General features: G+C 34.3%; 1 protein-coding gene across 3 annotated transcripts in view; it reads left to right on the forward strand.

The window, feature by feature from the left end:
- The window catches only part of RALGAPB (Ral GTPase activating protein non-catalytic subunit beta), an 81,367-nt gene extending 63,181 nt beyond the window's left edge, over positions 1–18,186 (forward strand). For all 3 annotated transcript variants that reach the window (XM_074292669.1, XM_074292668.1, XM_074292670.1), the window contains exons 23-30: positions 4,400–4,558; positions 7,611–7,776; positions 8,248–8,370; positions 11,335–11,471; positions 12,420–12,528; positions 15,042–15,120; positions 16,241–16,389; positions 17,044–18,186. In XM_074292669.1, the coding sequence (XP_074148770.1) occupies positions 4,400–4,558; positions 7,611–7,776; positions 8,248–8,370; positions 11,335–11,471; positions 12,420–12,528; positions 15,042–15,120; positions 16,241–16,389; positions 17,044–17,237 (1,116 nt within the window). In that variant the 3' untranslated portion in view covers positions 17,238–18,186. The remainder of the gene's footprint in view (positions 1–4,399; positions 4,559–7,610; positions 7,777–8,247; positions 8,371–11,334; positions 11,472–12,419; positions 12,529–15,041; positions 15,121–16,240; positions 16,390–17,043) is intronic.
- Positions 18,187–27,522: the final 9,336 nt, after the last annotated feature.

Raw genomic sequence — 27,522 nt, forward strand, 5'->3', positions numbered from 1 at the left:
TCTAGTTTATCACCCTTTTATTTGCCATTGGACACAACGGAATCAAAGCAAGTTGTGTTTTTTTCATTTATTAAATTGTTTTTGATTCTTTGTGATCCCAGGGACCATAGCATATCAAGCTTTTCTATTCTCCACTCTCTCTCCTGAAGTCTGTCTGAACTCTGTTCGTTGTTTCCATGCCACTATCTCATTCTCTATTATACCCTCCTCCTTTTGCCTTCAATCTTTCCTAATATCTTCAAGGTCTTTTTCAAGGAGTTCTTTCTTTTCATTATATGGCCAAAGCATGTAAGCTTCAGCTTCAATATTTGTCCTTCCACTGAGTAGCCTGAATTAATTTTAAGTATTGCCTGCTTTGATCTTATTATCTGAGAAATTCTCAAAATCATCTCTAGCAGCACAATTCAAGAGTGTTGATCCTGTGGAGTTCAGCTTTCTTTAGAGTCTGTCACATTACTACTGGAAAAACTGTAGTTTTGATTATACAGATTTTTGGCAGCAGAGCTACAGTATACCTTTGTGATAATCTCCTCTTTTTGGTATTCTGTCTAGGTTTGCTATAGCTTCCCTTCCAAAGAACAAGATCTGCAGTGATCTCTGAGCCCAAGAATGTAAAATCTCCCTCTTTTTGCCATAAAGTAATGGGACCATTTGTCTTATCTTAGGTTTTTTGTTTTTCTTTTTTTAATGTTGAGCTTCAAGCTAGTCTTTATATTGTTCTCTTTCACTTCATCTTGAAGCTTCTTAATTCTTCACTTTTTGCCATCAGTGTGGTATTATCTGCATATGTAAGATTGTTGATATTCTTCTGGCAACTATAATTCTGGCTTTTGATTGATCCATTTTGCATGATGTCCTGTGAATATGAGTTAAATAAGGGACAATATACAGCTTTGTTGCACTCTTTTTTCAGTCTTAAACACTTGTTCTATTTTCTTATAATCCACACTGGCTTTAGTGGAGTTAATGAAGCAGAAGTAGACGTTTTCTATAACCCCCTTGCTTTCTCCATAATCCACCAAATGTTGGTAATTTTGCCTCTAGTTCCTCTGCCTCTTTGAAAACCAGACTACTCTTCTGCTAATTCTTGGCTCATGTCTTGTTGAAGCCTAAATCGTAAAATATTTCTGGTATGTGAAATTGTTTGATAATTTGAACATTCTTTGGTATTGCCCTTCTTTAGGATTAAGGCATAAAGGTGATCTTTTCTAATGCAGTGGCCCATTGTGTTTTCCAAAGTTGCTGATATATTAAGTGTAGTACTTTAATAGCATCATCTTTTAGAATTTTAAATAGCTCAGCTGAAATTCTGTCATCTCCACTAGCCTTATTCCTAAGGTGCACTTGACATCATTCTTCAGGATCTATAGCTCTACATCAGTAATCACACTATTGTGGCTCTCAGTGATATTAAGATCTGTCAGTTCTTTTGTACATTCTTGCCACCTCTGTTAAGTCCTTAGCTTTGTCTTTTATCATGTCTTGTTTTTGTGTGAAATGTTCTCTTGATATCTCTGACGTTCTTGAAGAGATCTCTTTTCTTATTTTCTTCTATGGGACTTATTTGACATTTAAGTAGGTTATCAGTCTATGTACCCTTTCCATTCTTGTCTTGTCTGTGCAGGGCGGCATAACTATATACCTCTCAAGCTGCCTGTCTCATCTTTCTTTGTTGTTGACCAACTCATTTCCTTTAGTGCTCATATATGTTTACAGTGATACCTTTTATCCAATTGGTAACCTAAATGTTATCACTAGTAATATGCTGTAATCCATCCTTATGTCCACTGTACCATTCTTGTTCCATTACCCTTAGCGATGCTGATAATTTTGATTTTTCTGCAAGTATGATGTTCCATGATTTTTAATGTGGTAGCATTATGGAAATATTGATATTAAAGAGATGTACTTTCGCTGTGCTGAAGAGATTAGCATCATTAGAAGCAGTCCCAGTTTCCAAATTCACTGTATCCATACCTCTATCACTGACTCAGTCCTAGGCTCATTTCATTTAACCCAGCTGGTTGCTGGGTTTGGGCAGTTTACATTTTTTTTGTCTGCTTTATGTAGTTTATGTAGAGTACCTTTTTGTTTGTGTGAATTTCACAGTGTTCCAGGGATCAATTGGGCAGTTACGTGCTTCAATGGATAGAGGGCCAGACCTGGAATCAAGAAGACTCATCTTCCTGAATTCAAATTTGGCCTCAGACACTCCCTAACTTGTGATTCTGGGCAAATCACTTCAACATGTTTGCTTCAGTTTCCTCATCTGTAAAGTGAGATGGAGAAGGAAATGACAAACCCTTCCAGTAAATCTATGCCAAGAAAACCCTAAATGGAGTTATAAAGAGTCAGATGTTACTGATTTAGCAACAGGGATCAGTGTGATTTGTGTGTTGTCATATTTGAATTGATGATTTGGAGAATAGTGATCCACAGAGGATCCATTTTATGGACTCTTTTATCATTTATATTCCATGACACTAGGGGAAGAACAGGGAAGGTAATAAGCATTTATTACATGCCCACTCTGGGCCAGGCATTGCCAAGCACTTCACAAGTATTATCTCATTTGATCTTAGCAAGCTGTGAATTCTTACTAAACTTTGAAGATCTCTGCTCAGTTGAAATATCCAGAAAGAATTCATATTTTATACCTCCTTGGAACATTAAACTAAAAAGGGTGTAGAGCTAGTCCAAAACATTTCCACTTATTCTGAAATAGGTAAGAAAGGGGTATTGTCAGTGTTGTAGAATTGTCTCCTTTTATCTTTTTCCTTGTTGAATAACTATTCTGATAGATCAGTTTCAGCAGCTCCACTAATATTCTGATACCGCAAGGGAGACATAATACCTTAGAGTGAGAATGTGTCATTTTGTCAAAGTTAAAGACCACATTATATATGGCCTATGCTATTATACTGAATTGATATATTTTGGTTGATTTTATAGAACTCTGTTAGGATTACAAGGTGATAACTCAGGTTGTCTAAACAATTCTCTAGCTCAGAATTCACACCTTTGGTTCAGGCCTTTGAAAGGAGTTTGCACCTTTGGACTTTTGGGGGGGAGTTTACATGTTTAAAGGAGTTTGCACCTTTAAGAGGAGCAAGTTCATTGGTTGAAGTATTTTCCCACAAGCCCCTGAGTTCTCACATGCCCATTCTCTGCGATGATAAAAGACAACATTGGGCCTGGACAAACAGTCTGGATTGGGGAAGGACAAGAGCTGGAGGAGATTCAGAGCCAGGATTCAGGAAGAAGAAGAAGAAGAGGCTGGTTGGAGGCTCCAGAAGCTTCTCAAGAAACCTGCTCACAGAGGAAAAGATTTTACAGAAAAGAGATCTCCTCCCAGAGAAGGATTATAATTGAAGAGACAACAGAACATTACAGAATTCCTTTCTTTTTTCTCTTTCAGATTCTTTGTTAATAGGGATGCTTGATTGATAGGAAGTCAGGGAGTGTTGTATATGGAAAAGAAAGTAATGTAAAAAGAAAGATAACCAGAATAAGTTTGATGTACTGTTTTTTTGTTTTTGCTTTTTTTTTTTTTTTTTTTTTTAGATGAATTCTAGCTAATGTATACAGCAAAGAGATGATTGTTTACTGTTTCTCTTCAGCCTAGAAAGTCAGATGATGGGGCAGCTCGAAGGCACAGTGGATGGAGCACTGGAGTCAGGAGGATCTGGGTTCAAATGTAGCCTCAGGCACTTGACACTATTCACTTAGTCCCAATTGCCTTTCTAAAAAAAAAAGTCAGTCGGGTGGTGTAAAGGAAGCAGTACTGGATTGTAACCCTAAGACTAAGCTTCCAATCCAACAATGCCTGTGTGACCATGGGTAAATCTACCTATCCTCTTTTAAGTCTCTGTGCAGTTTACTCATTCTGCCTCAGGCAGTTAATAGTTGTTTGATCCTGAGAAAATTACTTAATCTTTTTTCCCCTCTTTGGTGAGGTAATTGAGTTAAGTAACTTGCCCAAAATCACACAGCTAGTAAGTGTCAGGTTTCTGAAGCTGCATTTGAACTCAGGTCCTCTTGACTCCAAGGCCAGTGTTCTATCCATCATGCCACCTAGCCGCCCCAAGTCACTTACTCTTTGTCTCAATTTCTTGATTTGTAAAAGTGAAGAATGGCATAATACATAATAATAAAATAATGGCACTTGACTTTGAGAGTTGTGTGGCTAAAATATTTCAGAAGCACTTTGCAAATCTTAAAGTGCTATGTAAATACTAGCTATTGTTATTATCTTTTAATAGGATTCTTTTTTATTTTGTTGTCTTCAAACTGAGAATTAAAAGGAGATTTATTCTAAAATATATGTTACACTAATTTCTTAAATGTTAATGGAAATTGAAAATAATTTGTTTTATTCTATTTGTTTTTGGACGGAAAGGAACCTGCAAATAGTCGTCTACCTCCCCACCTTATTGCACTTGACTCAACAATATCTGGATTTTTTGATGACATTGGCTATCTGGATCTTTTACCATGTCGCCCTTTTGATACAGTTTTTATTTTCTATATGAAAGCATATCAGAAAACAAGTCAAGAGGTAAGTATTCTGGGATATGTTAAATTTTTTCTGTATCAACCCTTGAAAATTTATTTGTGAAATCTTATTGCCAAATACTTAATTTTTTAAGAAAATATAGACTAATGCTTTTAAGTTTTAAACTCTTTAGTATTCATTTTTTCTTCCTGTCTTATGAAAGTTGTGTGTTAAAAAGTGGGTTATTTACAATAAATATGAATAAGCTTTTTTTCAAATTCAGAAATTTTTCAAAGCATCTATCAGTCTCTGTACTAGGTGCTAGGAATTCAAATCCAAAAATGAAATCAAGTCCTTGCTATCAATGAGCTTGCATTCTAAAATAGGCATCTGATTTTTTTTCAATTTAGAAAATGAAATACTTTGAACATGGATAGGGGGGGGCTTCATAAATGTTAGATAAATTTCACTTCTGTACAATCTTTTTAATGAGATTTTTTTTAAGTAAGTTGGTTTGTTTACTTTCATTCTTTTACTTCAAGTAAATTAAAATTTAAAATACAACTAAATTAGCTTTCACAAAAGTACTTAAATAAATTCTGTTCTTATTTTATTATAGTGTCATAGCATCAATAAGGAAGAATTCAACTACAAGACCCTAATAGTGATATTTTTACACTTTATAATTGTTGACATTCAATTGCAAATATTTAGTAAGCTGTTAATTTTGTGCAAGACATGTGCATGGCTACATCATGTATATAGATAAGCAAATATAACATCAACAACTGAAGGAATCAAAGTGTCTGGGCTTGGAAGTTAGGTATTACAAGACAAAAAGGTGATGAAGAAATGTATTGGAAATTTGGGAGGCATTGCTTATGATCCTTTCTGTCATGACTTGACTACATAAGTACTGTTAAAAATAAAATGTGACATTGTTCTTTAAAAGTTTTGAAGTGGAACTAATTAAGAATTAAAATCAGTAAAATTAAAATTTTATTGATAAGTAAAAAAAACATGATTTCTTGAAGCATAGCCTTCCTTACTTGTTTAGCATTGACAAACATCCTTCTAGTTAATATGGTAGTATGAAGACTAGACTGTGAAAAGAATGTTTTAATAAGAATAATGGATTGGAACAGGGTTAATAGAAGATAGAATAAGTGTCCTAGTTCTACCACTTGCTATGTGTTTGCTTTTAAGTCCTTTAATATCTAGGAACTTTAGCTTCCTCACCTTTAAAATTGAAGGAGTTGTACTAAATTATCTGAAATACTCTGAAGATTAAAATTCTGCAGCATTTCTTCTTGTATCTTAGAAACCAAGAAATTCAGATGCCTATACAAAAACTATGAGCTAGAGATCAAGGAACATGAAGAGAGAACTTATGACAGAAGAAATAGAAATTGTTGACAAGATTCTCAAATTCTCTAGTCAAGATCAATGAATTAAGCATGCAACAAAATAAACTTGAAAAAGAACAAATTTTATAATTCCCATTTGAGCACCAGCAATCCTGAAAATTGAATCAAGATTAAAGTAAAAAAACAAAACAAAAAAACTTGTGACCTAATAAATCTAAGAGCTGGTTTTATGAAAAAACCAATAAGATAGATAAGCCATTAATTTGATTTGATTAATTTGTTTAAATTTGATTAAAATTTAATTTGATTAAAAAGAAAGAAAAGTAAGAAATGAAAAAGGTGAAATCACCACCAACAAAGAAGTCATTAGGAAATACTTTTCCCAATTATATGCCAATAAATTTGACAGTCTGAACAAAATCAGTGAATATTTACAAAAATATAAATTACCTAAGGTTAACAGATTAGGAAATAGCCTAAATAATCTCATTTTAGAAAAAGAAATTGAACAGTTAACAAACTTCCTAGGAAAAATCCCCAGGATCATGGTTCATGGGTGAATTCTACCAGACATTTAAAAAACAATTCATTCAAATGTTCTAAGCATCAGAAAAATGAAAATACAATGACTAAAAGAACAAAAAAGCAGCAACAACAAAAAATTTTTTTTTTAATTTGGTAATAAAATCCAGGTTTGGTGAAACTGAGAAAACAAGTTCTCTACTATGTTGTTGATGGGATTTTGAATTATAATGCAAACATTTGGAAACCAGGATGGCAGAGGTCCTCAAGATCACGTGCCATATGAATATTAATTGAAAAAACTGAGCCTATTTACCCCGTAGAAGCTTTGAGAGAGGGAATTGATGGCTTGTTTTCAAATACCTGAATAACTGTCAATAAGGAAGGTATTAAAAGTTATTTTTCCCAGAAGGCAAAATTATGAATTTATGGATAGACATTTCAAGATGAAATTTAAGTAAAACTTTTATAACAAAAATGAAATGGGCTATCTTGGGAGATAGTAGATTACACCCTTTTAAGCAAAGGACTGTATGTCCATTTGTTGAGTTCATTGGAGAAGAAAATCTTGGTCATATATAATTGGGCTTCATGGTCTTTGAGGTGTTTTCCAATTTGGCTCTGGTGATTCTGAAAGAGAATGTTTTTGTCTTTCCCTCCAACATGACCCAAAGCATTGCCATCTTTTGGCTTTTTTCTCCTTCCTTTTGTTTTTTGTTTCTTTAAAAAAAAAAAAAAATTAGGAAATAATGCTGTGGGACCAAATATGTCCAACTTTTTCATTTGATGTAAAAGGAGACATATTTTTGAATATGGACAATTTGGAGATTCGTTTGGCTTAATTATACATACAAGGGATTTGTGTTTTTTCCTTGATATAGATAGGGGGGAAGGATGATGAGAGAGAAAAACAAGTGCGTGCTAATTGGAAGAAAATAAAATCTTAGTGTTGCTCATGATTTACATGGTATAAATATTGTGGAAAAGGGTTTCCAAAATGAGAATATAGTGCTACTTCACAATTGTTCTTCTCTTTGAACTAAGGAAGGTTATTTAGGGCCATTTTACTAAAACTTGATTATTACCTAGCACTAACTTTTAAGTTACCAAGCACTTTTAAAAAGTAATTTTTCAATTAAATGACACAATTAAAAAGTCAATTGTTTTTCATTTTTAAATCCAACTCTATTTAATTGGCTTCTTCCATTATTATTTCTGTGTTTCAGATTCTGAAGAATGCTGAGTCTTCCAAAAATGTTCAGCCACATTTCTTAGAATTTTTGTTGTCTCTTGGCTGGTCAGTGGATATAGGCAAGCACCCTGGGTGGACTGGACATGTTTCTACAAGCTGGTCTATTAACACTTACAGTGATGCTGATGTACCTGAGCAAGGTAAAACATTATTCAACTAAAAAATTGAGATTTTTGAGGCAAATTGCTTTTTAAAATTAAAACTTAAAAATTATATTGAATATATCTTTTATCTAACTTCTTTTAGGAAGAATTACATAAATATTTTCATTTAGTTTACCTAATTTTCAAGATCTCAAGGAAGAAAATGGAACTAACAACAGACTTATCCTCCAACTGTTGAAGGAAAGATTCTACTGAATAGGGGCTAATAAATTAGGTTATTATTACTTAAAATATCAAAAGAGTTGATGGAAAACTCTTTTCAATAATATTTATGCTATGTCCTTATACAAAACCCAGTAAGGGGTAGAGACTTCCTTTTTTCCTCTATACAGTGCTGACAGTCTATTTTAGGGACTGTATAAAATGTTATGAAGCTAGGTGTTTGGCATTCTGCTGAACACAAGTTCATACTCCTTATAACAGTGATATTTGGTTTTTTGTTCCTAGAGGAAATAGGTCTGTGTGAAGATATTGGAGCAAGTATTTTCAACGGACAGAAAAAGGTGTTGTATTATGCTGATGCCCTTACAGAAATGGCTTTTGTTGTTCCTTCACCCGTGGAATCTTTAAGTAAGAATATTTTCTGCATATTTTTCACATGGATTCTTCAAGTTAATAGAGAACTCAGGAAGATTTATATTTTAATCCCATGTCTTTGGGTATGGAAAAACCTAGCCATTTAGGAAAGATTTTTCTATGTTGCCTTAATGATTTCTAGGAATAGAAACTCCATTCCCACTTTTGTGGGTTTAGCTAACATCCCCATCTTTAAAAAAGTCACTCCATTTCCTCAGATTGATTCTTAGAAAAAAATGCTGAATTCTTCAGCTGTGTCCTCAGCGCTTTTACCAGCCTAGTCTGTTTTTCACAGATCATACTCCCTCTCCCAGTTCTCTGTCTCTTCTCAGCCCCTTTATTTCCTGGCTTCCATCAGGACTCATCTCAAGTCCGCCTTGTGCCAGAAGCCTTTCCCTTTCCCTATCTGAAATTAATTCTCATCTGTTCTGTACATATTTACATGTTGTCTCCCTGCCTTCAGATGTGAGCTCTTTGAATACAGGGACTGAATTTTCCCTTTTTTGTGTGTTTTTAGTGCTTAACATAGCAGCTGCCACTTAGTTAAAGCTTAAGAAATACTTATTGACTAGCTAATCTTATGAATCATCCTCAAACTTTTTATTTTCCAGCTTAGTGTATTGTTGATCTTCTGTACCACTGTCTTTTTCCCTCTATGCTATTAGAGTAATATAGTAGAAAGATCACTGGATTTAAACCCAAGGACTTGGATTGAAATCTTGATTTTGCTACTTTTTTGATAATAAGAAAGCACAAATTAGAATATTAGACTTGCAGGGACAGAAGTGAAACAAATATAAGACAGTTATTCTAAGGAAACTTTAGTTCTGATTTCTACCCAGATCAATCAGTCTACAGGCATTTATTAAGTACTTAACTGTGTGCCAGGCATCATTAGCACATAGAGCAAGGGATAAATAGAAAAGCAAAATATAGTTCCTGCTTTAAAGGGAGTCACAATCTAATGGGGGAGACAACATACAAATAGTTTTAATCTAAGCCTTTTTTCCACCATGCTAGGACTAGAATCATTTCAGCTAGCCAAGTTTATAGAAATAGGTAAGTAGGTATTCACTTGGCAAGCAAATATATATAAGCTATATATATATATATATGTGCCAAAAAATGTAAAAAAACAAAAAAAAACAAAAACCCATGTATTGTTAAAGCAGCATGGTAGTTATAACTGTGTGTGATGGTTCATTAATCTCCAAGAATGTTATAACTACTTTTCTTTCAAGGTCTGTCTCAAGGCATATTGCCTTCATGAATCTTCCCTAAAATCTCTTACCCAAAAGAGATTTTTCTTGACTTCTTAAATCATAATGTCTACTCCACAGATCAGAGCTACTTGATTCAGTTATGATATATTACAATACCTCTGACATCCAACCCCTTCTGTCTACTCACACAGTCACCACCCTTGTTCAATCACTCATCACCATTGGCCTGGACTATGCAGTAGCCTCCTAATGAGCTCCCTTGTGCCAAGTCTCTCTCAACCCTAATTCATCCTCCACTCAACTACCACAGATATTTCTCTGAGTTGAAAATCAGATAATGTCATTCCCCTAGCCAGAAACTCCAGTGGCTCTTTGTTACTCTAAGATCAAATATAAAGTCTTCTTTAGCATTTAAAGATATATTAACTATCTTTCCAGCCTTATTACACATTATTTCTCTTCCCACATAGTACAATCCAGCTAAGCTGGCTTTCTTACTATTCTTTAATAAATGACATTCCACTTTTCTTATTTGTACTGACTTGACTCCATCCCTTCATTACTTCTAATTTTTAGAATTCCTACTGTTCTTCCAAGTTCAGATACCACCTTTTACATGAAGCCTTTTCTAATCCTCTAGCTTATAGAAGTACTTCCCCTATCTCTTGTGTCCAGTATATATCTTATATGTTTCTGTGTACATATTACATATTGCCTCTTAACTAGCCAGGGTACCTCTGGGAAAGTTACCAAAACTGCCTTCTTTTTCTCATCTTAAAATAGGGGTATCCTAAAGAATGTGGCTCCTTGGGAGCAGAGAAAGACATTTGTAATCAGGGGTAGTGGCCTGAAAAAATCTTTGTTCTCTGCCATTACCCCCCCCTGTTACCTACACCCCTTCTAGAATGTAAGCTCCTTGGGAGCAGCGATTGGCTGTGAAATGAGGGCTAGAGATTCATTTCTTATAATTTTGTAATATCCAATTAATGGGGAATCAGGGGAGGAACTGTGCTAAAGGAGAGGAAATAAAATGCTGCCTTTGGAGTTTTAAAAGTGTGTCTAACTCATTTAGCACCCATTCTTGCAAGAACATAAAATAAATCTTTCCCGTATTAAAAAAAAAACAAAAAAACCCAACCTTAGGAGTGTCTCCTTAGCCCTTCTTCACAGTCCTTGCTGTATGGGAGCAAATGAGAAGTTGTAAAGAGGATTTTATAAAGCTTAAGCCATTGTCATAATTATTTGATTCTTTCTGTCTTATCTTTGATTATTTCATAGCTTAATCTCATTGTCCCATTAAATTGTACATTGAAAACAAAATGATAGGAATTAGACTAAATGACTACAACATTTTTTCCAGCTCTTAAAATTCTGGGTAATTTTGTGTTCTGCTACACAGTTATCTGACATACTAGAGCCACTCATTAAATGTGAATTAGATTGAATTGATATTCATATAATGGAATAATTTTAGCCAGAGTATTTCTGAATATGTATAACATTTTATTGTCATCTAAACATTAAAGAAACAAGATTTGGTATTTTCTATACTTCCTTTACCACTTCTTAGAGGCATTAGACCCATTTAAAATATTTGCCAAAAATCATGACTGAATCGGCAAATTTTTAAACATTATCTTGGGAGACTGATTTAATGCAGTCATTGACATAAGTAATTTTTAACTCTTTTGGTTCAAGAAATTAGTAGATTTATTGTTATTCTTATACTCCACAGCTGATTCAGTAGAAAGCAATATTTCAGACCAAGAAAGTGATTCAAATATGGATCTTCTGCCTGGAATACTAAAACAGCCATCACTTACACTTGAACTTTTCCCTAATCATACAGACAATCTTAATTCTTCACAGAAGGTAAGGCAGTGTGTTGATATGTTTTCAAACTCTTTGTAGGTTGGTAGATTTATAACTAATAATTGTAGATTTATAATTGTCTTGGCACTGTCCGTTTTATCAAATCTCTCTTGCTTCCCTCTCTAAAGTCTGTACCATGTTTTTCTTCATGGTTTACAGCATTAAGTAGTAATAATAATAAATAATCACATATTAGCTTATCAGTAGATTTAACCATTTCCTAATTATGTCTTGATTTGGAGCTTGATTTGCCAAGATTCTTCTCAAACCTCAAGGTCTAGGTTTTCTTTCTTTTGTTAGCACTTTATATTAAATCTCATCAATGTGTTTATGTATTATTTAGTTTTAGAGTTATCTATATTTATGTCATTTCTCCCTAATAGACTATACATTCCGTGACATGAGAGACCATATATCTTAGCTAAACTTTGAATTTATTCTAACTTTCCTGAACAGTTCTCTCCTTGACATAAAAGACTAATAAATACTAATAAAAGTTGACTTGAGTTGGTAGATTTTTCTCAAACCTCAAAGATCTAGGTCTTCTTTCTTTATTTAATACTTTATATTAAATCTTCACCAATGTATTTGTGTATTATTTAGTTTTAGTGTTTTCTGTATATCATTTCTCCCTAATAGACTATACACTTCATGACATTAGGGGCCATATATCTTAGCTAAACTTTGAATTTATTCTTTTTTTTTTTTTTTTTTTGACAATGTACATTTGTTGTTTTATTTAGGTCTGTGATTTCTTTTTCTTTTTTATAATTTTTTTTGACTTTGAATTTATTCTAACTTTCCTGAACAGTCCTTTCCTGCACATAGAAGACTTAATAAAAGTTGATTTGAGTTAATCTTATTAACAAATTGTATTTTACTTGTTAATCAGGGTATATTCCCTGATTACTCCTTTGTAATTCATTTTCTTTTCTCTCCCATTTATAGTTAAGTCCTACTTCTCGCCTAAAGAAATTACCTCAGGGCCGGACTGTCCCACCTATGGGACCTGAGACAAAGGTGTCTGTAGTCTGGGTTGAACGTTATGATGATATAGGTAAGAATCTTCAATTTTTCTTCATAAAGTCTAAATGTAAGAACATAATACCAGTAACAATGAATTAAGGAATTTTTTTCTATCATATTATTTAAAAGCTTCTATTAAAGCATTGCTTCATAATGATACATCCTTGCAGAACACAAGCCTAGGGTAGCTCCTGCCAGCCTATAGAGCAGTGGTCCTCAAACTTTTTAAATAGGGGTCTCAGTTCACTGTCCCTCAGATTGTGGGAGGACCAGACTATAGTAAAAACAAAACCTCACACTCTGTCTCCTCAGCCCATTGCCGCATAAATGTCCTCAGCAGGCCGTATTTGGCCTGTGGGCCATAGTTTGAGAACCCCTGCTGTAGAGGCTCAGAGTAGGATGTCCAGTCCTCCAAAAGCTAGTGTTGAGAGACTTGGAACGATACGCAGAATTATACTAAAATTGTACAAGGGGTTATGGTGGAGGGAAGATACAGATTCGTTCTTGAAGTAATAAGTTTTAAAGGCATAAAAATGTCAAAAGATGGTAAATCATGTTGGAGCAATTGTGGGAAAGGCAAGCACATTAATACAGTATTGGTGGAACTTGCAGAGTGTCTCACTTTTTTGGAAAGTGATGTAGAATTATGGCTTTCACTCAGAAATACCCCTCTCAGACATGTATTCCAGGAAAGTCAAAGTTCAAAAAATCTCATAGAGATCAAAATATTTGCAAAAACATCTCATGCCAGTTGAGTGGGAAATAATTAAACAAATCTGGTGCATAATTAGTGCCAGCTAAGTAATGTAGAAGCCAGGAGGCTGGTCTTAAGAGTTAGGAAGACCTCAGTTCAGCTTCTCTTTAAGATACTTGCCAGCGTCATTTAATCTCGCCTCAGTTTCCTCCTATGTAAAATGAGGGTAATAATATCTCCTGCACAGAGATGTTGTGAGCCTCAACTTATGAACTCATAAAATACTTGACCAACCTTAAAGTGCTTATGTTATGCTAGCTATTATTATCATTATTTTTATGGGAATATAATAAAATATGATGTTGCAATTAAAAAAATGAGAATGAAGAATTCAGAGAAGTTTGGAAAGACCTTTTATTTGAATTCTGATGCAAAGTGAAGCAAGCAAAACCATGAAAACAATATATTACATACTATAACAGTGCAAAGTGAAAGAAAAACAAATCAAAACTGAATACTATGTAATTAATAATGATCAAACTTGCCCCTCACAAAGAGATGAGAAAATATCCTTTTTACTATTCTTTGTAGAGGTGAAAGATGTTAGGGTTATTTTGACATATTTAGTTAATGTCTTAATAAATTTTGCTGAACTTTTTTTCTCTTTTTTTTCTTCATTATAATAAGGGATGACCCCTCTGGATAGAAGAGGGCTATATTTGGAAATTAAGGTGAAGAACAATTTTAAAAATTTTTTCAGTTTTTTAAAGTTCATCTTGCTGCAATTAGTGATTCAACTAAAACTGTTGCTCTGCAGATAATTTCCCAATTCTTCTTCAAAACCTCTTAAAAGGAAAGAAAAGAAAAGCTTTTTTTCTGCCTTTACCCACTGGAACTTTTAAAAAAATAACTGATGACTTTTGTTTTTACTTCACCTTTATTTCCAAATATATCCCTACTTGCTCCTTTCCCTCCCCAATGAGCCTTCCCTTGAAATAAAGATGTAAAAAGAAACAAACAGTTCAACAAAACTAAGCAACATCCACTACATCTGCAATATATGGAGGACTGACTACATACTCTTGGTTCCCCTGACCTTCCAGCTTTTTCAGGGAAGGGAGACAGGTTCACTATCTCAACTCTTCTTTGGGGCCAAGCTTGGTAATTGTTATTATGATTACATGGTATTCAGTTTCATTGTGTTCTTTCTATTTACAGTGTTCTCAGTGTCCTTACAAAAAATTATGTTGTTTTCTTGGTTCTACTTACTTCACTTTGTATTGGTTTACATAAAACTTCCCTGAGACTTCTTTTTATGAGTCTATCTCCTTATGTTGGTTGGGAGGGGAGTCTTGTTTGGCCATCACAAGTAGTCATGATAGTGTAAAGGTTTGGGTTGTTTTTCTTTTTTCCTTTTTTTATTTGTAGTTGTGGATAATTTCTCCTTACAGTTATATAAACTATTTAAGAGGATAGCAAATGCATGTTGGGTCAGACTAGTGGGTCTATTGAGCACAGTGCTCTTGTACAAACTGTGACTAGGAGGAATAGTTTATGGGAGAGTTCAAAAGGTGTTTTTTTGAGGTCCCCAAAGGTTAGATGATCCCATCAATATCCCTGTTATGAATAACCCATGTGGAGGGCATAAATTAACTAATTTAGGTCTGACCTTGTTTGGGAGAATCATAAGTTTTATTATTTAAAAGTTTTAATTTGGGAGTTTTGGTGGTATAACATTCTGTTATTATCTGTTTCGGGAATCAAATAAAACATACTGATTTTTATTCACTTTCAAATAAACAAGAGATGTAGCAAAATCATAATTATGATCAAATGCTGATTTCTTCTAGAAAACTTTCCCCTTTCTGACCTGATGTCAGAGATCAGCACTGGTGTAGAAATGACTTTAAACAGTAGCACTTCTCTGAGGTAGGTCATGCTCACCCAAGAACCATTCCTTTACATGCCTTTGCTTCTCTTCAAGCCTCAAATGAACACTTGCTGCTTTGCTTTGTAAGGAAAAGTGTTAATTTTATTGCCCAAATGACATTCTGAATGTCATATGGGTAAAAAGACATCCTTTTTTTGGTGGGGGTTTATTTACTTTTGAAATATGTTTGGTCTAAATCTTTTCACCTCCTATTATTTTATCTCATCGTATTGAAAAAAAAAAGGAAATTGGCTTCTCTACCAAGAAATGTCATGAACTTCAAATTAGTAACATTACCTCATAAAATAGATCTGTTTCTGAAAATGTTCATTGTAAATCAAATGTAAATCTGATGGCTTTAAGTTTGGAAGAGCTTACAAAATGAAGAGCCCTCCTGTCCCTCAAGTAACTGCCCCTCATTTATCTTTGTAGTTCACATTTTTTTAGGTTTTCACCAAGTAAGATACTCTTTCATTGAGATGTCATTTTTCTTATGATAATTTGGGATATATCTGGCCACTCTGATAATCAAAACTCTTTTGTGGGATTTTTCTATATTGAGAATGCTGTCTAAGAAATATTGTTAAGTTTGACTTTAGCACTTTCCACTCCACCCTCAAGATAACTCATCATTTCCAAGAAGGGGTGCTTTCCCTGCCAGATTCTTTCCTTTGTGTTTCCCCAACTTGGGGTACCATATAACAACTGTAGTTGTTCATTGAAACCTTATTATCCATTTGCTCCATTCCCCTAAGGGGCCAGCTTTTGTTTTGTTTTGCTTTACAGTATTAATGAAAGAACCTTTAAACAAACCTCCTTTATTATATGTCAGTCTCCATTCCCAGCTCTTTTTTATCAAAGCCTTTCTAAAGAAAATATTTCAGTTCTTTTTGGCTAGCTGGAAGGAATGGGGAAAAGTGCCAAGCATACTACCATGGAAGCAAGTTATGGAAGGTTGTTTCCAATAAGCAAGTTCTTCTGATACCCTCCCAGTCATTCCCTATAAGGCAGTTTATGGATTATGGACAAATATCAAGTCCTTTCTTTAAGCTTACTGGTAATACGGTTATATTTTATCTAATTTAAGAAGTTTGTCTGTTCCCTTTCTCCTTCTTTAAGATCAACTACCCTTGAAAAAGAAGTTCCTATCATTTTCATCCACCCTTTAAAAACTGGATTATTCAGAATAAAAATTCAAGGAGCTACTGGAAAGTTTAACATGGTCATCCCACTGGTAGATGGGATGATTGTCAGCAGGAGAGCACTTGGTAAGTTAGTCTTTAAATATTAAGATTAAGAAGATATTGAGTGACTTTTACCATAGAATTAGTAGTATTTTAAAACTCTGATGGACTTTAAAAATACTAATTCAAACGCTTTCTATCCTCCCCAACCCCCTTCCCCCAGTATGTTACCAAAAAAAAAACCTAAGGGCAAGGAGGGCAAGAGATTTGCTTGAGGTACCACAACTTAGTTAATGGTCATAGGCCTTCTGAACCTACCAATTCTTCTTATATACTATAAAGGATAGAGAGTGATCATGCTGGGCTGGCAGATAATAATTTTTTTTTTTTACCACTTCTAATAAAAAGGTAAAACTGAGAGAGGTGTTTTAAGATTTGCTTTTTCTGATGAGTAAAAAAAGCAAGGTAAAATGTACCTCTTAAGAGTTACTGTATCCTAGGACTTGATAGGGAAAATTAGAAGATATTTTGATTTCATTATATCCTTTCGGTGACCTAATTTATCTCAGAAATGCTGTGTTGGTCTTTAGGAACATCAGAAATGTCACAATTCAATATGGCAAAGATGCTTACAAAATAAAATTGGTTTAGCTTAATTTTTATGGTATACACTGATAATTGACTTAACATTTGTTTTTAATTTGTTTCTGTTTTTTTTTTTTTGTTTGTTTTTTTTAGGTTTCTTAGTGAGGCAGACTGTAATAAACATTTGTAGAAGAAAGAGGCTAGAAAGTGACTCCTACAATCCTCCACATGTGCGCCGAAAACAGAAAATTGCAGATATTGTCAATAAATACAGAAATAAGCAGCTGGAGCCAGAATTTTATACTTCACTTTTCCAAGAGGTTGGGCTCAAGAATTGCAATTCTTAAACCAGTGTCCTCCAAAGACAATTATATCAGAGATTGGTGGCTACCAGAGGGAACAATGAAAAAATGTTACTAGCACTGACTGGAGGAAAAAATCCCACCACCACCATCACCACCACCAAAAAATAAATAAATAAATAAATAAATAAAGCTTATCTTTCAATCACCAAGACAGAAGAGACACCATTATAAGTACAACTTAAGAAGAATTTCTGCTTTCTGGTGAGAAGAGCTCTCCCAAACACAATCATAAACCTCTCAATGGGGTGATATAAATTTTATCCAATACAACTTTTTTTTTTAAAGTGACAGTTTTATTTAAATAGTACATTTCGGGAGAAACTCTAAACAGCTTTGATAAACGTGTTCATCAAGAAGGGGAAGTGTAACAAAGTGGTTCATAAACTAGCAGTCAGAGAGTCTTACACAGCTCCCTTTTCAAGGAGATTCAATACCAAATGGGTTCTTCTCCGAGAATCTCCAAGGACTGATTCCCCAAATCTGGAGTTGCTTGTGCTGGGGAGAAAACCAAGAAGAATTCTAGCCTCTTATCAGCTTTACAAAAAGAAGAACCCATGAATATCTCTTATGCAGATATTTTTAAAGGAAAGGTCTGACTTTCAAATATTCATCTTCATGTATCAAAAAGATAACAATGTCAATGTCAGCATTGTTCTACTCATTTATACAGATCATCTGTCTAACAATAACCACTAGTTACCACAGAAAGGGGTCTATCAGGAGCACACCCAAAGTGGGAGGTTCCACTGTCTACATTCGTTGGCAATGTAGAAAAACACGAAGTGAAAAGTTATATAAAATCAATGAAGCCATCACTCCACCTGTGTCCAGTTTAGCTTAACAGAAAGAAAGGTGTTTCTCAGACACTAGGAAGGGAGAGTTGAAATGTTACAAAATTTCTTGTTGGTTTCAATAAATTTCAGCTCACAACTACTGTTGAAAATGATTTGATTTCATCTATGATTTATATTCTTATCAGGACCCAACAGAAAATGTATACTGTGGACATATAATTAGGAATTTTGAAAGTATAAATTAAACTTCACTCATTTAATTGTATTGGGAAAATTACCCATTGCCCATGAATGTACTCAGTATTAGTAACTGTTATTGGGTTCTGACAGAAATTGTTTCTCTTTGTCATTCGTTCTGTGTTGTAGGTTTTGTTAATCTGAAGACATGATATACATTAAATCCTTATTGTGATTAATTTTAGACATCCCCCCTCTATCTGACTTTTACTGGTCTTCCCATGATGAAGAGTATTAGGTGGATCCAAAGTATCCTTATAGTGATTCCTAAAGCAATGTAAGACAATTCTTGTCCTCTTTCCTTCCCTTTATTATTTATTTGAGATTCTTTTATCTTCAGGTATTTAAATAACCAATTCAAATTCAGAGAAAATTGATCATAGTTTTTTCCATTGAATTTGTTTACTATTACATGAAGCATAGTTGGTTAAATACAATATTTTGTTTAATGTTATGCTTTACCATCCACCTTCCCCTACTCAGATCCAAATCTTATTCCATACGGCATGCAATTTGCCATCTGTAGGCAGAGATATGAATTTGTTTAAAAGTTTGCCCTTCAGTGTTATTTTTTTTTTTAATTCTTTCTTTACATCCAGGTCATTTTTTTTTTTTACTCGCCCAGTTTTCCCTCAATAGTATAAAACAATTCTAATGATAGTTTATTTCCTTTCAAACTAAGCTAGAATTTACATATTTCCAAATTGCTGAGTAGTGGGAAAAACAATAAGTTTGTTCTACTGTAAAAATTAAGTAGCGATTTGTATGAAATCTTAAACAGGACATCAGGTTTTGCATATTGCAAGGAAAAACTGGTCTTTCAGTTTAATCAGTCAAAACAATTATACTACAGCCTTAAAATTTTTTAAATCCTAAAATTTAAAGGTGATTGACTGTCAATGCTTATCCAATATTCTTCCAATAAAACCCAACTTTTGCAAAAGTGATGAAGTCAGGAAAATCTATTCATGAAAAAGAAAATGTTCCTGACTTCACCACTTTTTGCTAGCATCTCTGCATATCCCCCCCTCTCTAATAGATGAATAAGTCATGGAAAATGCTATGTTTGTGGAACAGCAGGAGTATTGTTTGTATGCTGTTAGTACAAAGAAAGCAGTGGGACTCAGTGACTTCTCTCAAACTAAAAATCCAAAATCTGCATCATAAGCATTCTTCCTTAGTCCCTAGAAGTATTTATGTTGGCTTACATTACATGACCCTTGAGGTCAGATAAAAGCAATTGCTGCATCCATAGGAAAGTTTTTTATTAAGATTGCTAATCTAATGCATAGTGTTGGTTTGAATTCATGATCACTACACTCACCAACTGTCTTTACTACATACAAATCATTCTGGTTAAAATGGCCTATGAGAAGCATATTTAATCCACTGATTAAATGGCATGGCCAGTGCATGTGCTCACTTGTCACATAATCTTTACTATTCCACATAATTGAATTTTTCTGCATATGCTCAATAACCACTTTTGGACATCAAAATCTACTTTAGTTTACTTCATCTATAATGTATTTGTCTTTAAAATATATTTAGTCACCATAAGTGACTTTGCTACAGGTATACACTGGAGGATGAGTGTGTTACAAAAACAGAGTAGTGTTACAGAATTTCACTTCCAAGGCCAAGCTCTATAACACATGCTCGTGTGCATACACACACACACACATTTCTGAAGTAAATTATTAAAATGTCTTCTGGAATGAACCGTTAAGTTTTTTCCATTATTAGCAGCAGCTCTGAAAATGAGTATGGGGATGCTTTTTTCATGCTTTAATACCTTTTTTTGGCTACTTATCCTCTCGGTCCATTTCATCAGTTCTTTCAGCATTTACCATTTCTACAATTTGCCCTATGTGGGCAATATAATTTTGTAACCTTTTTTATTTCTCCTCCCTTTTTATTATTTTCTACTCTGAGGAGTTGTTTCCATCCTTCTTCTCCTCTCCTTTCAAGAAATGCAAAGTGGTTAATAGTGGTAAATAATATATGTTGGCTATAGGTTGTCCAGGATTTGAGGCCTTCACAAACTGTTACCTCTTCTGCACTTGTTGGAAAGTACTTGCTGATTTTCAAATATACAAATGTGTTGATCTAACTCAATATTATTATTGGAAGGTTAAATTTTACCCAGAAAGGTGAGTACAACTAACCTGAATGACAGATTATATAATTTTCTGATATCAGAGATTTTGACATTATTTACCTATGTGACAATTAGATTTTCTATTTAACTTTTAAAACAATTTCAAGTCCCATTTAAATACTGGATTGTATCTTCATAAAAGTATTGTTTTGTGTATTTCAAACCATCTCAGTGCTTTCTGAATTTAGAGAGCTGCTGCAAAGACAAATCTTAGGAAATACCACTTGTAAGACATTCAGAGTTTCTCAACAGATAGATACATCTGTTTCACCTATGATAGTAGCTCTCTTTTGTCCCTGAACTAATTTTCTTTATTAAATAATAAGAAAAAGGGTGTCATTTGAAATTTCACATTTCAAGACTTTCTCTAGAAGTGAATGGAGGGCATCTTTCTCAGGCTTTGTAGTTGTGGCTGGCAGTGAGCAGTAGCCATTATTTGCTTGAAATCACAATACAATTTGTATGAACTTCTGTATGTTGCCAAGACATGATCTTTTTGTTGTTACTGTATTTTCTGTAAATATTTCTGGCACTAAGTTGTAAAGTAAAGACAACATGTAAATATGAAGATGTGAACTCTGTTCCCTCCTCTCTAGTATTTTATCTCTTTGTTAGAGAAGGCACAGAAGCTTGTTTGTATTTATGCCAATTCTTTGTCCAGAAGAAACACATGGAATACTGAATGTAACACACTTAGTCAATTAAATTTTAAGGATATTCTTATCTAATGCCCTGTGTGCTTTTGGTTAGAGTCTTATTCCTTCCAGATGAACTCTTTATTTCTTGCAAGGGTCCATGTGTGGACACGAGATTTTTAAGCCAATTTGTTCACTTTGAGCAGTAGGATTTGTGGGCCATCCAGGTGGGAAAAGTTCATTTATAATTGATCTTTATTCTTAAAATAAGAAGCTCCATAACATTTTAGAAGACTCATGTCACATAACTTAACTAGCAAGTATCCTATCTCAAAAAGATGAATACCACCAGTTTAGCAGAACCAGATCAGATCACATTTGAGTTGCAGAATAGGAAAATGCCCACTGGACTGGTTTTAATTCTGGTTGAGAGAATGGGGGACAATCATGAGCCACTGAAGTGATATTTTTAAAACAAGTCTGACCACGTTTCTTACTCTCACATACACAAATACACAATTCCAGTGGCTCCCTATTGCTTCCATGATTAAATATGAAATGCTATTAAGCATTCAAAATCCTTTATAACTTCCTTATTTTCTAAAATCCTAAAGCCTTACTTTCTCCCACATACTCTTTGATTCAGTGACATAGGTCTCCTGGCTGTTCCACAAAAAATAAACTCCTTACCTTAGTTCCAGGTATTCCCTGTGGCTATACCAAGGCTGAAATGCTCTCTTCCCTTCACTCCACCCACTGGCCTTTATAGCTTCCATTAAGTTCCAACTAAATTCTTTTTTACTGGATACCTTCCTCAAATCCTCTTAATTCTAGTGCCTTCCCTCTATTATCTCCTATCTATCCTATATATAGCTTGTTTGTATATATTTGTTTGCTTGTCTTCCAAGTTGGATTGTAACTTCCTTGGTGCCAGGGACTGTCTTTTGTCTCTTTGTACCTCTAGTGCTTAGCACAGTGTCTTAACACATAGTAAGCACTTAATGTTTTGATGGGAAAGTCCATTTAAATCTCAATGCCCAATTCTAAAATCTTATGTATGGTAACCCAAGATGCAGAAGAGTTTTAAGCATTTACTGAATTCCTGCTATAGCCAAAACCTTGATAGGTATGCAGAGAAGAATAAGTCCCTGAGTTTACAATCTAGGTTTCAGAAGTTTCTTGGTAGGTGGTAAGTCTAGCTGAATCCTGAAATAATAGGCTTTAAATTTAGCAATGCAACGGGGCAACAGGCAGGAGTCATGTTCCTATAATACTCTCTCCTTCCTCATGTTTAAGTCTTTGTCTAAATTAGTATTTGATCCTCCTGTATCTTAGAGTCCTGCAATGCCACCTCCACCCCAAGCCACCAGTGGGGAAAGGGGGTAGAACCAGAAGTTCTGGGTCAAAGACTATAAATACAATTGGTATGCATGGAAATAAATATTAAAAACCATGATGATCTTATCCTAGAAAATACATGAATACCAGATCTCCAGCTTACTATGCTGTAACTTCTCCCACTATTAATAGCCCTAACTTCTATAACAACACTATAAGGTTACACAACACAACTGCCTTGTGAGGCAGATTCAAGTATTATCCCCATTTTGCAAGTAAAAAATTGACTTGAGACCCCTAGTCTGATCCAGGTTTCAAACTCCAATAGGTACACACATTTCACACAAGCAAAAAATATGTTTTGGAGAAGAATATGTCTTACCCAATAGCCTACAATCACTAACTATCAGAGCCTCCACTAGAACCCTGGTCCTTCTCCCATCACATGGAAATAGGACCCAGCCAGAAATTCTAGTATCAGCAAATAAAAGCATGAGTGTGAGAAGGTTTTCTTTTCTCCATTCTTCAAAGAAATCAATTGATCCCATTTATCTCGTGTGTGGAGCATCTTCTACCACACTTGGGGTAGCCAAGTGATAGAATTAACAGAGCACTGGGCTCAAAGTCAGGAAGATGGGAGGTCAAATCCAGAATCAGACTCTTGCTAATTGTGTGACTCTGGGCAAGCTATTTTAACTTCCGCCTGCTTCAGTTTCCTCAACTGTAAAATGGGGATGATAATAGTACCTACCTCCCAGAATTGTGAGGATTACATGAGATGTTTGTAAGGTGTAATTTGTAAAGCACAATACCTGGCACATAGTATGTACTTAATAAAGGCTTGTCCTCTGAACTTCCTAAGATTCTATGGGGTTTCCCTTTAATTTGTCAATTGTCTCTCTGATGGGTCAGAATTGAAAAGAGCATCAAATTCAAATTAATGATGTGCTGGTGATTCCTGGTATTAAAAAAATACCCTAAAAAAGCAATCAACCCATCTCTACTGGGAAATATCCAGTGATGTGGAGCCTGCTGCCTCATAAAGCAATTCATTACATTTAAACCTTGTTCTTATTTTTCATTTCTTTCCAGCCTTTGTGAGTTATGATCCTTTAATAATCTTGAGAACAATTTTGAAACTAGGAATATTGGAAACCCTGAAGATCACTTAGGAGGCATTCAGTACCTAACAAATTCTGTTAAAAGCTTGAATACATAGCCAAGAATTAGTTGTTAGATAAACAGATGACACATCTCCAAACACGACTTCCCATTTTGGCACCTCCAAGATGTTTCTTTGATCCATCCTTTTCTCTCCATCTTAGTTACCTAAGTCAATTTCTCACAACCTTTCAACTGGACTAATATAAAAGCTTTCAAATGAGTTTCCCAGACTTCTCTTTTAACTTCCCATTCCTTCCTCAACACACCTTCCAAAGCAATCTTCCTAAAGCATAGGTCTGATCACATCTTAACCACTACTCAAAAATCAGTTCCCTCTTTCCTTTAGAACAGAAGTTTTTAACATGGGCTCTGAACTTTATTTTAAAAAAATGATAAGTATTTCAACATAACTGGATTCCTTTATAATCTTACATATATCATGCATTCAAAAACATTCTGACTGCATGTTTAACCTATGATTATAAGATTGCTTGTTGTCTTGGGGAGGAAGAGGGAAGAGAGGGAGAAAATTTTGCACCACAAGGTTTCAAGGTTTTGCAAAGGTGAATTGTTGAAAACTATCTTTTGCATATATTGGAAAAATAAAATATATCAAAGTTCTTTCAAACTCCCCCCCAGAAAAGCAACATTTTTCTGAAAAGGTATATAAAGGCTTACTTAGACTGCCAAAGCTGCCCATAAATCCCTCCCAATCCCCCCAAAAGGTTAAGAATTCAAATATAGTGTTCAGTCAGGCTTTTTCATAGATGTAGAGCTAAAAAGTAGCTCAGAAATTATCTTGTTCAAACCTTTCCTTTCATGGATAAGGAAACAAGTACAGAGAAACTGAATAATTTGTAATCAATAGTAATAAGTAACAATAGAAATTCACACCTAAATCCTCTGCCTCCAATCCATCTATTGCATAAATTTAAAATCTAGTTCTAATCTACCTTTCTTGATTTATTTCCCATTAATCTCCTTCCATAAACTGCCTTTTGTCCACTCTAGATTAGTAGTTGTTCCTGAACTCACTATTCCATCATTGACTTTACGTAAACCTGGAGTCCATTGTTTCCTTTTTTCTATATCCCAGAATTTTTTAATTGTTTAAGGTTCATTTTAGTGTCACCTACTTCAAGCCTTCCCTTTTTCTCCCAGTTTGTTTAAGCTTAATGACCAAGTGTTTTTTTTTTTGTTTGTTTTGTTTTGTTTTTTCCTTTGTATGCTCCTTATACAAAGCAGTGGCTTCAATGTTTCTTTGGACACAAATGATATGACTGAAAAGGACCTAAAAAGTATTATCAAAGATCAAAAATCTTGGACAAGAAGCTGAAGACCACCGGGACACAAGTTGTATTTTTTTCTCATTGTTGAAAACAAAAGACTCAAAAGAACTAGTCTAGGAAATGACCATATGGCTAAGAAATTGGTGACTAAAAAAAGGACTTGAATTTCTGGGCCATAAAAGAATGACAGATTCATACCCATGAATTGAGAGTACACTTTGAAAAAGTGTTTTTTCTAGGTGTCTTGCATCTCTGACTTAAAAGGATTTTCTAAAGGACGGGGAAAAAAGGAAAAACTGCCTCTTTGCATTTGTATACAAATAGGGAAAAACAAATACATGTATATATGTGTGTGTTGATATATCTGCATCAAGCTAGATACCATGGAGAACTGGTCTCTAAATTTTTTTGATCAAGTAACCCATTATCAATGGGTACTTGCACTCCAAAAAAGTTTATTTATATATTTATATTTTAATAAGAGCAATGTTATGAAATGTGGTTTTTTTTTAGAATTTTTTTCCCACAGTATATATGCATGAGTAATTTTTTAAAAAATTTTTATTATATATTTTTTATAATATTATCCCTTGTATTCATTTTTCAAAATTATCCCCTCCCTCCCTCCGCTCCCTCCCCCTGATAACAGGCAATCCCATACATTTTACATGTGTTACAATATAACCTAGATACAATATATGTGTATAAATCCCATTTTCTTGTTGCACGTTAAGTATTAGATTCCTAAGGTGTAAGTAACCTGGGTAGATAGACAGTAGTGCTAACAATTTTCATTCCCCTCCCAGTGTTCCTTCTCTGGGTGTAGTTATTTCTGTCCATCATTGATCAACTGGAAGTGAGTTGGATCTTCTTTATGTTGAAGATTTCCACTTCCATCAGAATACATCTTCATACAGCAATTGAAGTGTACAGCCATCTTCTGGTCATTTCACTCAACATCAGTTGATTTAAGTCTCTCCAAGCCTCTCTGTATTCCTCCTGCTGGTCATTTCTTACAGAGCAATAATATTCCATAACCTTCATATACCATAATTTACCCAACCATTCTCCAATTGATGGACATCCATTCATCTTCCAGTTTCTAGCTACAACAAAAAGAGCTGCCACAAACCTTTTGGCACATACAGGTCCCTTTCCCCTCCTCAGTATTTCTTTGGGATATAAGCCCAGTAGTAGCGCTGCTGGATCAAAGGGTATGCACAGTTTGATAACTTTTTGGTCATAGTTCCAAATTGCTCTCCAGAATGGCTGGATTCTTTCACAACTCCACCAACAATGTATCAGTGTCCCAGTTTTCCCACATCCCCTCCAACATTCATCATTGTTTGTTCCTGTCATCTTAACCAATCTGACAGGTGTGTAGTGGTATCTCAGAGTTGTCAATTTGCATATGAAATGTCTTTTTAAAAATTCTTTTTTTTTTTTTTTTCTGAGTCTGGGGTTAAGTGACTTGGCCAGGGTCACACAGCTAGGAAGTGTTAAGTGTCTGAGACCAGATTTTTTAAAAAATTCTTAATGCAGCAATTTAAAGGTCTGGCTCTAAATTCAAGTTAGCTCAGTTTTTATTGAGTTCAAGTTAGCTCAGTTTTAATTTTATTTGTTAAAACTTGGTTTTAACGGCTGACATAGCTAAAATTGTACCTCACAAAGAGAGGTAGACCCTAATAGAAGCAGTTGGCTTCACTCAATAAATGACGATACTCACTTTTCAGTTCTATTCATCAGTTAATGCCAAGATTGTGAAAAATAATGCATTCAGTTTCCCTCTTTCCTGATGTCAGTCAGTTCTTAAAAACCTTTGTAAGGAATTCAAAACTCACTGAACTGCTTTGGAGGATTTCTAAACAGGTTATTAGAAAATTCTGTTTTCAACTTTCTTACATATGCAATTAAGAGTTTTTATAGGTGCATTTTGGGCTGCAAAATCACATAAATATAAAAACATTTTCAAATATCTATTTTCAAAAAGTTTTCTCTATTCTACAACTTTGAAAAGAAGTTACTTTCCCTTTTTTTAATATCAGGAGAGAGATTAGGTGTGCCTTTTTAAAAAAATGTATCTGCTAGGTAGGTAATATACTACTGACAACTACTTGTCATCACAGAAAAGGTCAGGAAATTTGAATCATTTGTCTTTTTATAAAAGATAAATTCATAGCTTATCTGACAATTCAAGTACTTTGCCACAAAATAGACAGTAAATCTCTAAAGTACACAAGATTTCCATAGTCATTCCCCATCTAGTTATAAAATATTGCAAAGATTCTAATATTAAAGATCTAGTTTTCATTAAATTGTATTGTTGGCTAGTAATTTTCCAGTTGTCTCTTTCCTAGCAAAAATAGTGGCATGATTTGCTATTTCCATTTCCAGCTCATTTATAGATGAGGAAACTGGGGCAAACAGGGTGAAGTGACCTGCCCAGGATCACACAGCTAGAAAGGGTCTTGAGTCTAGATTGAACTCAGGAAAGCATCAATGAGGTGAATGTATTTTACATATGTTTATTGTTATCTTAGCCTGGAATCCTTTCTTCATTTCAATCAAAGCAATTGCTCCTATACACACCTAATTTTTACCCATAAAACATAATTTTAATTAAAGAAAACATTTACTATTAAAAAAAAT

Source organism: Sminthopsis crassicaudata, chromosome 2, assembly GCF_048593235.1.
Source record: "Sminthopsis crassicaudata isolate SCR6 chromosome 2, ASM4859323v1, whole genome shotgun sequence".
Classification (NCBI taxonomy): domain Eukaryota; kingdom Metazoa; phylum Chordata; class Mammalia; order Dasyuromorphia; family Dasyuridae; genus Sminthopsis; species Sminthopsis crassicaudata.